Raw genomic sequence first — 14599 nt, forward strand, 5'->3', positions numbered from 1 at the left:
GCAGAAGGCTCAACAGAACGCCAGATTACTATCACTGGATCCCCTGCCAACATAAGCCTTGCACAGTACCTCATTAATGCAAGGTAAGAGAATTCCAGCTAGCATTTTTGGGGATGGGAAGGGGATGTGGAGAGATGGCAGGGAATGTCATCAATCCAGTTTATTATGGAGCTTCATTAATGCCAGAGGAAAAACAGTGCAATCACAAAGGCAAATGTTACTCCAAATTAAATAGGTAAAATCTCTATAATTGCTAATAGTTATGCAAATCCAGATAGTGTTTGTAGATGCACAGAATTTTTAGGACACTTTTTTTTTTCTGAAAAGACGACCAGTTTTATTCTCCCTTCTTTCTAACGTGGCCCTTAACTTCAGCATCTATCTGTGATGTACCCCAGTAAAACTGCTTGCTGTCTTTCCAGTCTTAGTGAAGAAAGACTGGAATACATATCATCATTTATGTGAAATACAATTGGAAACTACACGGAAGAAAGATGTAATGAAATGGCAATGAATTCAATACATTTTAAGTATTGTCTGATATTGCTGCACCTTAGTGGTGCTATCGTGGAGATTGTCACAATTCAGACGTTGATTTCATTGTGTAATGGTAAAACAACAAATAGTATTTACTTACTAATTTGTACAGATAAAATTGAAGACATTATCTATAATGACAAGTAACAAACTGAATCCTGTCTAATCTGGCCTTTTTCTCAAGTGATACTGTAAGGTCAATCAATTTTGTACCCGTGTTCAGTTCACTTCACTTCACTTCACACTGTAAAAATAACTGTTTGCAAACTTTTGTCGCCCAGAGCCTTTCAGGTACACCTTCAGCTTAAAACCAAGTGCCATTTTCACATACTTTATTAACCTGATGGTATTGTAAATTCCCTGTAATATGAAATAGAAATTAATTGAGGATACATGGGGTTGATGGAAAAGAAAATTGGTGCACTAAAAACTACCCACCACAAAAAGTCAAATCACCGTGGCAGAACCGGTCATGAAGTTAATTTATTTTCTCAACTCGCCTGAACAGTTTCACAATTGTTCCTTGGAGCAGATCTTGTTCTTCAGTGCCAGAAAGGCAACTTTTTTGTTTCATCGTGGTAGAATTGAATAAATCAGGATCCAGCAATGACACTGTTTACCTATTAATGAGCTAAGTGTAGTTTTGTACTGTGCTATCAGTAGTGCAGATTGTTGGAATATCAAATACGTACTGTAATTTTACAGTTTCAAAAAAAAAGTTGACCCGGGGATAAATGGAAAGATTTAGCCAGTGCAGTGTTTTAATGAAACAAGTGACTGTGGCAGCATAAATAGAAACTTTGATCAATCACTATCCTCCATTTTTTTGTTGGTGAATATCATCAGTAGTATCGTTAGGGCCACTGTTGTAAGCACTATTGCTGTGCTAAACATGCATGAATATTGACTCAGTTGCAATTAGAATACTGGAAAACTGATTTCAGGTTGGAGGTGGCAGAGTATTTAATAAGACAATATGAATAACATTTCAATTATGAGACGAGATCTGATAGTCTTGCAAATTGAGATGATCATTGAGACATTACTTGTTCATAAACCGCTAACCCAGAAGGTGTGTATTTAAAACGAACACCAAAAGAACAAAAGAAAACAGTATTTTTACAAAGGGTAGTTATAATGTGCAGTAGTCTCCCATAATGAAGTGTGGTAGTAGTCCTCAGTGCCCTGGACTGGACGGCCTGAGTTAAGCCCCCCTGCTCCAGAGGTATGTGATAACATCTCTCAGAACAGGTTGATTAGAAAATTAGGTAAAACAAGTGGACAAGTACTTGTTGGAAACTAAGTGTGTTTCAAGTTGAAAACCACATAGGAGAACTTGCATTTGAAGCATGGATGAACTAATCAGCAAAGTCACTGAATGGCCTTGCACATGAGCCAGGCCACTTAACCAAGCTAATAGGAGACTGATCTGGAACAGTACCCCCGTGAGTTTACAATGAATGAGCAGTCTGGGTTGAAAGAATGAAGTAGCTACCTGAAGACGTGTGACACATCCTAATATTGCTTATTTTATGAACCGCACATTAAAGTACTCAATTTTGTATGAAACTGCTACTTCAGAAGCTTCTTTCCACCATATATTTTCATAATGCTAATATCAAAGCTGAAGATCTTAATGAAGGTATAATACTGGAATCTGAATTTGGAATACTTCATGAATCTTAAATGTTCTAATAATGATTTTCAGAAACATTGATAAATTTCAAGGGCTCCTCCAGAGCACAAGCTTCAATAAACAGCTGGCACTAACCCACAACTCTGCTACTGTCTAAATGTGGTATTGGAGAGATTTCATTGTGGCTAACCAGTACAGTCAATGTTTATAGTCTTAAAGGAGCTGAAATGTATGCTCAACTTATACTGTAAGCACATTGTTATGCTGTTTGTGTTGTTATTCTGTTGCCCTTGTACAGTTTCAAATAGTTGTATTTGTCCTGTCTTTGGAATCTGTGTGGTTTTGCATTTAGAAGTAGATTCCAAGCTGGCTGTGTCCAATAATGTGAACACAATTTCTCAATCATACAGTTGTTCAAAAGGCATAATCATGACTTTCATTGATTGAAGCCAGAACTTGGGTCCGGTGGGTCTTGCAGTACAACCTAGATGAATGTTGCAGTAGATATACCTATCATTTAAATTAGTGACACGTGAATAATCAGATCTTCCTTCTGAAGGAAAATGTTGATCTGGGCCATACTAGGTTTCATCTAATGCATTTTGCTTTTTTAAAACAGATCAGTCCTAGCAATCATCACCACAGCAAAATCTGCACATTGTGGAAACCTGAATTTTAAAATATTATGCTGTAAATGCTGAGGTAATATAGGCAATATTGAGAAAAATGAAAAGCACCCCATGATTCAGACTGCTGGCTTTTCATGAATAAGGAGGAAAGAACAAAAGATCTATGATAATGTGAAGGGAGGAGTAATTAAATGGTACAAGGGATGATGTATATCAAAAGATGTGCAGTGATACAAGTAAAGAAACAAAAGATGGATGTGAGGGAGCTGAAAAGACAATAGTACAATCAGTACCAACGCGGTTCCTGGAAGAAAAAGCAGTGGTTATAATCCTGCAATTGTTGAACTTAATATTAATTCCTGAAGACACACACATACCTAATTAAGTTTGTTTAATTTTATTGGAACAGTGCAGGTGGTACGGTGATCTTATTCTTGATCTGTGAAATATAGCTTCAAAATGCAAGAATGATACACCATGTAATGTTTTCTGATTTGTGATTCTAATCACAGATAACCATAGAATCCTACAGTACGGACCAACAAATCCACACCGCCCTTCCAAAGAGCATCCCACCCTGACTTATTCCCCTACCCTTGCATTTCCCTGTATATAACCTTAACCTAAATATCCTTGGACACTACAGGCAACTTAGCATGGCCAATCCAATATTTTGCTCATATTTGGACTACGGGAGGAAACCGGAGCACCCTGAGGAAACTCGCGCAGACAAAATGTGCAAAACTCCACACAGGCAGTTGCCCGAGGGTGGAATTGAACCTGGGTCATATAGAGGTAGCAGTGCTAACCGCTAAGTCAGGATTCTAATGTGCTAAGTCAGTCTCTATTCATGAGCCCTTTATGAACATAGAAAAAAATAAACAAAAGCTGTCTTTGACGTTGTCAACAGAGACCAATAGTGAGACGGGCACTTGGGCTTGGAGCATAAATCCAGAGGGTGATAATTTAAATAGTGCTTTAATGCTTGAAAGTGAACTAGCCTAATAGTGACTAACAGCGGATTCTGAAGACACCAATGCACAAGGAACCCAAGCAGATCAGCACCTCAAAATTAATTAGGATTTAGTGGATCACAGATTAAGTGATATCTCCAATCATCATTCATCTACTAAATCCTAATTAATTTTGAGGTGCTGATCTGCTTAGGTTCCTTGTGCGTTGGTGTCTTCAGAATCTGCTGTTACTCACTATTAGGCTAGTTCACTTTCAAGCATTAAAGCAATATTTAAATTATCACCACTCCGGATTTATGCTCCAAGTGCCAGTCTCACTATTGGTCACTGTTGACAATGTTGAAGGCAGCTTTTGCTTATTTTTTTTCTATGTTCATAAAGTTCAAAAAGGGCTCATGAATAGAGACTGACTTAGCAAGATAGGATTCTGTTCTGGGTTCTAAGTTGTAAAATCATACGTGGCCAGCTTTTAAGGAAGTTGGGCGGTGAATTATTGATTAACTCCACTCTCAGTGAAACGTGATACCTGAATCAGAGTGGGAGAGGCACTTTTTTTTCCTTAAAGATTAGAAAACTGTTCTGAGTAATTAAAATAATTCTAACTTTCAGAAGCTCCAGATGTTGCAGTATCCCTGAACGAACAAACATGACACATGTCATTTGCTGAGCTTGCTTGAGGGTTATTTTTGCTAATATCCACTTGCTCACTTGATTGCCATTCCCAAAAGTTGAGCAAAGAAGCAAGTATTTCAATCCACGGAACTAAATAGAGCACAGTTAATTTTGACCACTCTGCAAGCTACATGTGGATGTTCTCTAAACAGAAAATTATAGCCTAGGCAGTTTGCTAAAATGTACTGGATCTGACCTCATTTCCAAATGCCATCAGATTTACAAGAAATCAATTGACAGAATTTATCATAGCTTGAGAGTTTCAGGAAGGTAAATGTGATTTTAAACACAGTATACACTTGTTTATTTCACATGGAATTTGCCACAAAAGTAACACAGAAGCATGAATGTTAGCTATGTATACAAAGGAGAAATGAATAGAAGTATATACTGTTTGGGTGAAATTAAGTGAGGTAGGAGAGAGCCTGTGTGGAACAAAAACACTGGCTTTTTGGTCTTATGGTCTTCTGGAAACTCATTCAGAACACTTATTGATCAAACTTTTTTGTTTCTCCCTCTCCCAGGCTAACATCTGAAGTCTCTGGAATGGGCTCACTTTAATTGTTTCTTCATCTCCTGCTGTTTGTGTCATGTTACCCACCTACATAAACCACAAGCAACCTGCTATCGCACCCTGTTTGTAAAATTTGTATATTACAGTCTTGCCTCATAGACAATACTTAATGTTAAATTTTAAGGAATTATTCTGAACTACTTTTCTAATTCCAATGCTTTCTGGCTAGACCCTCCTTTCCCATTGCTTCGTGCTTTAATGTAGGTTTTTGGTTCCACGTTTAAATTAACTATTGCTTGCGAAAAGTGTATTTGCAGACTATTTCTTCTGTATACTTTTTAGTTCAGTAATTACTGGTAACATGATTGCAAACTCTTTTTATAAAAAAAAAACAACCTTGATGTAATCCAATTATTTGTAGTTGTTCTATTTGGTTATAATAAAGGAAGGCACATGTCCTGCTATGTGCTGAAATACAACCTATCACTAAACCCATTTTGTTTGTCTTCTCTATTACTGGATGCAATGACAAGGTGCATTCAATTGAATTGCAGTGTTTCTTTGAGTACGTCAATATTTTTAATGACAATATGAAATAACATGACTTATTGATCCACAGGCTGGGCCAGGAGATTGCAGAAAAGACAAGATGGTCAAGGAGTGATGTTTAGTATGATTTATGACTCCTCTGATATTGAAGCAGTCCATGTTCAAAATGCAATAAGATCTGGACAGTATCCAGGCTTAGACTGACAAGTGGCAAGTAACATTCATGCCACACATGCCAGGCAATTACAATCTCCAGTAAGAGATGATCTAACCACCACCCCTTGACATTCAATATTACCATCACTGAATCCTACACTATCAACATCCTTGGGGTTACTGTTGACCAGAAACTCAACTGTATTTGTGACATAAATACAGTAGCCAGAAGGACTGGTTGGAAGCTAGGATTACTGTGGTGAGTAACTCACCACCTGACTCCCAAAACCTGTCTGTCACCTACAAGGCACAAATCAGGAGTGTGATGGAATGCTCCCCTCTTGTCTGGATGTGTGTAGCTCCAACAACATTCAAGCTTGACCCCATCAAGAACAAAGCAGCCCTCTGATTTGGCACCATATCACAAGCATCCATTCCTTCTACTGACACTCAGTAGTAGCAATGTGTACTATCTACAAGGTGCACTGCAGAAATTCATCACATTCTTAGCACTTTCCAATTCATGACCATTTCCATTTAGACAGACAACGACAGCAAATGCATGGGAACACCAACTGCAATTTCTTGCCAAACTAGTCACTATCTTAACTTTGAAATATGTTGCCATTTCTTTACTGTCACTGGGTCAAAATTCTGAAATTCCTTCCCTAAGGGCATTGTGAGTAAAAGTACAAGTGGACAGCAGCAGCTAAAAGGAGGCAGCTCACCACTACCACTACCTTCTCAAAGGCAACCAGGGCAAGCAATAAATGCTGGCCAGCCAGTAATGTCTGTGTTCTATGAGTGATATTTTATTTTTTTAAAAAGTTGATCCCCAAGCAGTAGTGTACGGTAAATAAAATCAATGTCTGGGAGAGCTAGTGAGAGTTGACAAGCTTTTGTGATGAAGAATACCAAGGCAGATATGGTGAAGGGTGGTAGATCATGGGTTTAGTCAAGAGAGGGTTAATTTTTCTTACTTCAACATTGGGAGAAAATGGGTCAAATCAGACTTGATGCAAGGAAAAGAGAACCATGACTGAATGGAATCTTAATCACTAAGGTGTTACAACTAATCGCTTTATAAATGTATTTGATACGCAGAAGTCTTCTGCACAAAGACTGATGCAGGGCCTTTAAGATTAGCACGCTCTTAAATTCTTTGTGGCTCTCAAAATGGAGTAAAGCAAGTGGAGGTATAGATCAGTCATAAACTAAACTGAATGATAGATGCTTTGAGCAATGCAATAAACATCTCACTTTTTAAAAATTGATCATATCATTCTGCTTTGCTGGAGCCTTTTGTATGCAGATTACCTGCTGCATTTCACAAACTATAGCAGTCTTCAAAAAAAGTACTTAATTGACTTTAAAACTGTTTGGGTCATCCAGAAATTGTGAAAAATGCTTATTATATAAATGCATGAATGTTTTGGGCTGAAGAGCTGTTCCTGTTCCTAACTTGTGTTCCATAAGAACAAGGTGGAGGTAGACACTAGCTTTCTTTATCTAATGGGATTTGTACTTTTGGCAAATGGCTAAGCAAATGATATCCCAATTTTTCAAGCAGGTCATTTGATGCTTTGTTTCTTTGAAGAATTGTCACAACGTAAACAATAAGATCACCACCAATTCATCACATCACATTTTGCTTTTGAAGAGAAAGCAGCGTTCCAAGCATCCACCTCCATTTCTTAAAGGAATCAGTGTGATATTTTGCTCCATCTTGAGGTGCTATGGTTTTCTTATTTTATTCTGTCCTCAACAGGTGGGTGCTCTCACATGGTCTCGGCTCACTTTTATTCCCTTCAAACTGTTCTGCCCATTCTTTTGAATGTTCATTTGTGTAGCTGTTTTAGCTCGCTGTTAGCATTTCCCTGTTGCCTCACTGATACACTGCCATCTTTTCATTGGTTTTCAAACGGGATGGCAACCGCTGAGTGAGGCTGTCATTCGACCAGAATGCCAGGCTAATAGAATCTTGAATTTATGAAGCTACTTGAATGCAACCCTGTCGATTGTAAAGGTGCATCTGGTTCACCAATACCCATTCACAAAGAGAATCTGCCGTCCTTATTTGATTTGCCTGCATATGACTTCTGATCCACAGCAATGTGGTTGACTCTTAACTGCCCTCTAGACAATTGAGTGACCAATAAATGTTGGCCTAAACTAGTCAGCAGTGCCTGTATTCCAAAATTATTTATTTTTTTGAAACTCAGTTTATAAATCATTCAACTACTTAAATGTCCACTCGCTCATTTCTTCTCCATTCTTTCTTTTAATCTTTTGTGGGATGTGGGCACTGTTTGTTGGGTCAGCATTTGCCTAGACCTAAGCCTTTTGAATTCAATGGCTGGTGGGCCATTTCAGAGGGTAGTTAAGAGATCATCATATTATTGTGAAGCTGGAGTTGACTGTAGGCCTGCCCAGGAAAGGATTGCCTCAAAACTGTCAAGTTTAGGAAAGCTAAATTTCTAATTCTAAAATACCTTTTGAATCAGCCCATCTTCCCGTGGGAAGATCACAAGCCAGTGACACTTCCACGACACCACCATCTTCTCCCTTTTTCTGTATTCCTCTTCCTATCTCCTCTCCTGGCTTTCATTATGGGCTATGTTGGATCCCTTTATTAATGCTGACCAGAATGTTTGATTACATAGAATCCCTACAGTCTGGGAACGGGCCGCCCTCCGAAAAGCATCCCACCCAGACCTACCCATCTCCTCTCCTACCATGCCACCATATCCCCTGCATTTCCACTGCCAAACTGTCTAGCTGCACACCCCTGGATGCTATTGGGCAGTTTAGCACAGCCAATCCACTGAACCTGAGATAACAAGGTGTAGAGCTAGATGAACACAGCAGGCCAAGCAGGAAAACCTGATGATTTGTATCGAGACCCTTCTTCAGAAAAACTTAACCTGCACATCTTTGGATTGTGGGAGGAGACATGGAGAATGTACATGCTCCACAGTCACCTGTGGGTCAATTTGAACCCAGATCCCTGAGGCAGCAGTGCTCACCACAGTGCTGTACCAATTTTTAAGCTTTGGTCACAGGTCAGTAGTTGAACTTGCCTACTGTAGAACTTGTAGAACATAACAGCACAGTACAGGCCCTTCGGCCTTCAATGTTGTGCCGACCTGTCATACCAATCTGAAGCCCATCTAACCTACGCTATTCCATGTATGTCCATATACTTGTCCAATGATGACTTAAAGTTGGTGAATCTACTACCGTTGCAGGCAAAGCATTCCATTCCCTTACTACTCTCTGAGTAAAGAAACTACCTCTGACATCTGTCCTATATCTTTCACCCCTCAATTTAAAGCTATGCCCCCTCGTGCTCAAAGTCACCATCCTAGGAAAAAGGCTCTCCCTATCCACCCTATCTAACCCTCTGATTATTTTATGTGTCTCAATTAAGTCACCTCTCCAACCTTCTCTCTAATGAAAAAAGCCTCAAGTCCCTCATCCTTTCCTCGTAAGACCTTCCCTCCATACTAGGCAACATCATAGTAAATCTCCTCTGCACCCTTTCCAAAGCTTCCACATCCTTCTTATAAAGCGGTGACCAGAACTCTACGCAATACTCCAAGTGCAGCCATACCAGAGTTTTGTACAGCTGCAGCATAACCTTATGCTTCTGGAACTCGATCCCTCTATTAATAAAAGCTAAAATACTATGCCTCCCTAACAACCCTGTCAACCTGGGTGGCAACTTTCAAGGATTTGGGGCTTTTGTGTTCCTATCTCAAAGCCAGAAGGCCCAGGTTCACATCTCAACTGCTCCAGAGGTGTTTCTAAACATCCCTGAATAGGTTGTTTAGAAAATATTTTCAGAAGTAAAACACGGCAGCTATTAAAACCTTAAATAATAACAACACTGGAAATACTCAATAGATCAGACAGCATCCTGGAAAGCGAAACACATTTTGAACCTTGGCTAACTTTTGGTTCCAAAGTCAATGTATTGAGTTCTGAAAGCAGCATTTAAATATTTGCATCACAGCTTCTAGAGTTATGGGCCACAATCTGGAAAATGGGATTAGTGTAGTTAGATCCATGTTGAATAGTGTAGACAAAATGGGCTGAATGGCTGCCTCCTGTGCTTATAAATAACTTAAACCTTTCCCACAATCCCAGAGGAATGAGGGCTTGCTCTTTAGAAGATGTGTATTGCCATTGAAGGCCAATTAGGTGGAGTGCTATTTAAACCTTGTGCAATAGTGCCATCTACAGTACTGGGAAAGTACAGATATTTGAAGGTTGCCATATCCTGAGCATTTGCACTGTTTTTGTCTCATGATGGATACAGTTACTTCTTCCAAATGTTACTCCCCCGCCTCCCAATCTCTGCTGTCTCATCCTGTATTGTCAATGGAAAGACTTGTTTTTGTAGTGCCTTTCACTCTCCTGCTGCCTTGAAGCACGAACATGTTACAACAGCTGCTCTCCCTGAGAAATGGTTGAAAAATGACTTTGCTAAGGGTTGTGAAGGGCATCATTGACATACAAACCCATCTTGTCTCTCAAATTGTGGGCACGAAAGTGAGTCATTTCATTCCATTCCATCAGTTTGCCTTGAAGGTAAAATGGACTCATTCTTTCAAGGATACACTTAACTAATGCTTTTCAAGACTGCTGGATATCTTGACGCATCTCCACAACTGTCATGTTTCTCGTTTTGACTTGTATCAGGAACTCCATAACAGAAACACAGCAGCCAGAACAGCATGATAATGCCCAAAATGTGCTTTTTCTTTTGTATGTGTGCGAGATATTCATCAGGGCTGAATACTGGGGATAACATGCCCTGCTGAACTTCAATAAAGTGCAATAGGATATTTTCCAGACACGGAGTTGGGTCTTCAGCTCACATTTTATCTGAAAGCCTTCCTCTGTACCGCAGTGGCTTTTTGCGATCAGGCACTTGAACCCGAAAGCATCTAGCTCAAACGTGAGAGCTAAAAGAGGCACTATTGAGCTGCATCTCATGGTGACCTGCTAAAGTGTGCTTCGCTTTCTCCCACCCCCTCCCCTTCCAAAAATACCATCCCATGGCTTTTGTGTCATATGAGGAATGCCAAAGGTACAGGCTTCTTGCTTGCTTCAGATACATTTAGTACACATTGTATCAATTCTACTTATGTATTGTTTCCCTTCAATTCTTATTACCATGCTAACAAGGTGTAGAGCTGGATGAACACAGGCCCGAGCAGGAAAGCTGCCGTTTCCGGCTCTGGACCCTTCTTCAGAAATGGGGGAGGGGAAGGGGATTCAGAAATAAGTAGGGAGAGAGGGCGAGGTCGATGGAAGGTGAATAAAGGAGCAGACAGGTGGAGAGGAGACGGACAGGTCAAGGAGGCAGGGAAGGGGCCAGTAAAGGTGAGTGTAGGTGGGGAGTTAAGATGAGGGTTGGTCAGTCGAGGAGGTGGGGATGAGGATGAGGCTGGTAGGCAGGGGGTGGGGGTTGAGGTGAGAGGGGCGGATAGGTGGGAGAAAAGATGGACAAATCAAGGAGGTGGGGACGAGCTGGCCTGGTTTTGGGATGCGGTCAGGGGCGGGGAGATTTTGAAGCTTGTGAAGTCCACATTGATACCATTGGGCTGCAGGGTTCCCAAGCGGAATATGAGTTGCTGTTCCTGCAACCTTCGGGTGGCATCATTGTGGCAGTGCAGGAGGCCCATGATGGACATGTCATCTAGAGAATGGGAGGGGGAGTGGAAATGGTTTGCGACTGGGAGGTGCAGTTGTTTGATGCGAACTGAGCGGAGGTGTTCTGCAAAGCGGTCCCCAAGCCTCCGCTTGGTTTCCCCAATGTAGAGGAAGCCGCACCGGGTACAGTGGATGCAGTATACCACATTGGCAGATGTGCAGGTGAACATCTGCTTAATATGGAAAGTCATCTTGGGGCCTGGGATAGGGGTGAGGGAGGAGGTGTGGGGACAGGTGTAGCATTTCCTGCGGTTGCAGGGGAAGGTGCCGGGTGTGGTGGGGTTGGAGGGCAGTGTGGAGCGAACAAGGGAGTCATGGAGAGAGTGGTCTCTCCGGAAAGCAGACAGGGGTGGGAATGGAAAAATGTCTCGGGTGGTGGGGTCGGAGGATGATGCATTGGATCCGGAGGTGGTATGTGAGGATGAGGGGGATTGTATTTTGGTTATTATTGCGGATGGAGGGTGTGAGGGATGAGTTGCTGGAAATGCGGGAGACACGATCGAGGGCATTCTCGACCACTGACGGGGGGGCGCAGTTGCAGCCCTTGGAAAAACGAGGGAATCTCTCTGTTTATTTCAGAATTCCCTTCCCCTTCCCCAATTCTGAAGAAGGGTCTAGACCCAAAACATCAGCCTTCCTGCTCCTCTGATGCTGCTTGGCCTGCTGTGTTCATCCAGCTCCACACCTTGTTATCTCAGATTCTCCAGCATCTGCAGTTCCTGCTGTCTCTGTATTACTGTGCTGTTCAGTTGCAAAACTAAGCCAACAATGAGGGTGTGTATTTATATAGCATCTGTAACATAAAACACTTTGAAGGTGCAATATTATCGAGGACAATGTGAAAGAGAGATTAAGGAAGAGAATGCTGGAACTTCAAGGACGAGAAACTGAAGGTAAGACAATCAACCGCGTGCAATAGAAATGGGAACGTAGCACGACCTGGGATTTGTTTTTTTTTGGGGGGGACACTGGTGAGTGCAGTAGGACTGGCGGAGGTCACAGATGCGGAGAGATTGGAACTCAAAAATGCAAATTTTAAACTTAAGGCGCAGCTGACCAGGCAAGGCTGTGGTGCCATCGCAGTCGAATAGCCGGTACAACTAGTCAATCTCGGGAGTGGTAACGGTCCCTGCAACTGCATCGGTTAGCTCCATCAGAAATTTGAGGAAAATCGAATAACTTGAGGGTTTTTTTAAAACTTGACTCAGGATCATGGAGTTAGGGACACCTGCTGACAACCAGCCAGTAGAATTTCTGGTTTCAGTTTCGTGTTTCAGCTTCTCAGTTTCCTGTGTCACCCAAAATCATTTGACAAACTTGTCTCTGGTACGGCAGGCAGACAAAGTGCACGGGGGGGGGGTCGGGGTGGGCAGGGAAATGTCGCAGCCGGCTATCACAGAGTTTATCCTCAAGACCCTCTGCTCCAACCAGGGCGCGTTGGATTATAACACTGTTCTGGAGAGAGTTGTCAGTCGTTTCGGTACTTCAGGGGCGGACGTGAACCAGGTCCTGTACAACACTCAACACTTTGCTGTGGTGAAAGGCTTAGGAGAGGCAGGTACCAGTCGGACTCCGGGCTGTCTGGTCATTGCGATCACCTCAGTCAGAATGTGCAAGAACTACCCGAAGAAGGACTGTGAGGGATGCAGTAAACTGCACCTCTGCCGACGCTTTGTGTACGACGACTGCAGAGCAGCTAAAGCCAAGTGAGTGAGCGTGAACTCTTCTCGCTGGATATGCCCAGTTATGCCCAGCCGCTGTAAAACTTGGTCTGCACGATGCCACGTTGTCGCTCTCAGGTCTCTCTAAACTTCAGAGCCGACTGGTGCTGTTTACGCTTTTAAACTGGTTTCTGTAGACTAAAGATCCAAATACACGCGAAGGTGGTACGCAGACATTGGGGAGAGTTCTTTTCGTTTATTGTTGACCTGTAGACAAAGCATTGTCGATTGTTTACAGTACGGGAGGAGGCTGTTGAATTCGTGCTAACTCGCTGCCAAAAGCCCTCTGGCTCATTCCAGTTCCCTGCGCTGTTCCCTTTTAGGTTCTTATCCAAACCCGTGGAAAAACTCAGCACCCAGCACACTCTCATAGACAGTGCATTCCAAACCCTGTGTGAAATTTGCCTCCTGGCACTTATGGTTCTTTGGCAACTCCCCTTTTAAAATAATTCTCCCCCCCCCCACCCGACTCTCAGCATTCCCACCCATGAGAATAATTTTACCCTGTCTACTCCATGTTAGTTCCTTCTGAATTTTGAACATCTGCCCTCGACCTTCTTTTGAAGAGAACAACTCCAGCTCCTTCAATCCACCTGAAGCCTCTCATGACTGGAATGCATTCTACAAGATCTTTCGCATCTTTTCAGCAGTTAGAATTGGACACAATGCTCCAGTTGAAGCTCAACTGGTGTTTTGTAAATGTTCATCATAAGTTGCTTGCCTTTGTGTACTCCATACCTCTCGCTATAAGCCTCAAAATCTCTTATCTCTTACTAGCTGCTTCCTCATCCTGCCCTGTCATCTTTAATGATTTATGCGCATGTGATCCCAGGACCGTCAGTCCCTGTCCTTATTTTAAAACTGCGTCCTTTCTTGTATTTTATACTGCGCTGCCTCAATCTTGTTCTGCAAACATATAAATTCACAATTCCCTGTGTTCACCTGCCTATGTCTTCTTGAAATCAATGACTAACCTCCTCACAGTTCACAATATTTCCAGGTTTGTAATCCCCACGTGTTGGAACTCTATGTCCCAAGTCTATGTCAATATTGTCCCAAGTATCAGTAACTGTCTCCATGTGTCTAATTAAGTACAGAATAACATGATCCTATTGAATGGCAAAGCAGGCACAAGGGCCAAGGGAACACGAATGGGCCGCATTTCTTACATCCCTATCCCGGGAGTGACTCACTGCGTTTCTGATTCTTGTTCAGCTTCCCGCAATGCATGAGGTGGATGGAACACATGCTTCCATCTGCTTCCGTTGCTTTTCCCGGAACAGATTGCCAGGGGCCTGCAGTTTGACTGAATGCCTGCCCATGACACAGGTCCTGAGGAATCTCTTCCTGCCTACCATAGGTGGATGGGAAGGATTTACAGGTTGACCAACTGTTTAGAATGCACCTTCACTGAGTCCACATTCATGTGGGGACTCAAGCCTTGAGGCCGGGAAACTGGTCTCTGCAAATCGAGACCCTTTCCCTTCTCT

The 14599-nt window shown here is 42.1% G+C and overlaps 1 protein-coding gene and 1 long non-coding RNA gene across 2 annotated transcripts in view; both read left to right on the forward strand.

Annotated features, from left to right (window-relative positions):
* On the forward strand, positions 1-5445 carry LOC132209809 (uncharacterized). The gene is made up of 2 exons (XR_009445925.1): positions 1-83; positions 4973-5445. It is a non-coding gene; the product is annotated as an uncharacterized LOC132209809 (long non-coding RNA).
* Positions 5446-12715: 7270 nt separating this feature from the next.
* Positions 12716-14599, forward strand: part of LOC125453955 (protein mono-ADP-ribosyltransferase PARP12-like) — a 39942-nt gene continuing 38058 nt past the window's right edge. The window contains exon 1 of the mRNA XM_059647660.1: positions 12716-13094. Within this exon, the coding sequence (XP_059503643.1) occupies positions 12766-13094 (329 nt within the window). The 5' untranslated portion in view covers positions 12716-12765. The remainder of the gene's footprint in view (positions 13095-14599) is intronic.

This window comes from Stegostoma tigrinum, chromosome 7 (genome assembly GCF_030684315.1).
Source record: "Stegostoma tigrinum isolate sSteTig4 chromosome 7, sSteTig4.hap1, whole genome shotgun sequence".
NCBI lineage: Eukaryota > Metazoa > Chordata > Chondrichthyes > Orectolobiformes > Stegostomatidae > Stegostoma > Stegostoma tigrinum.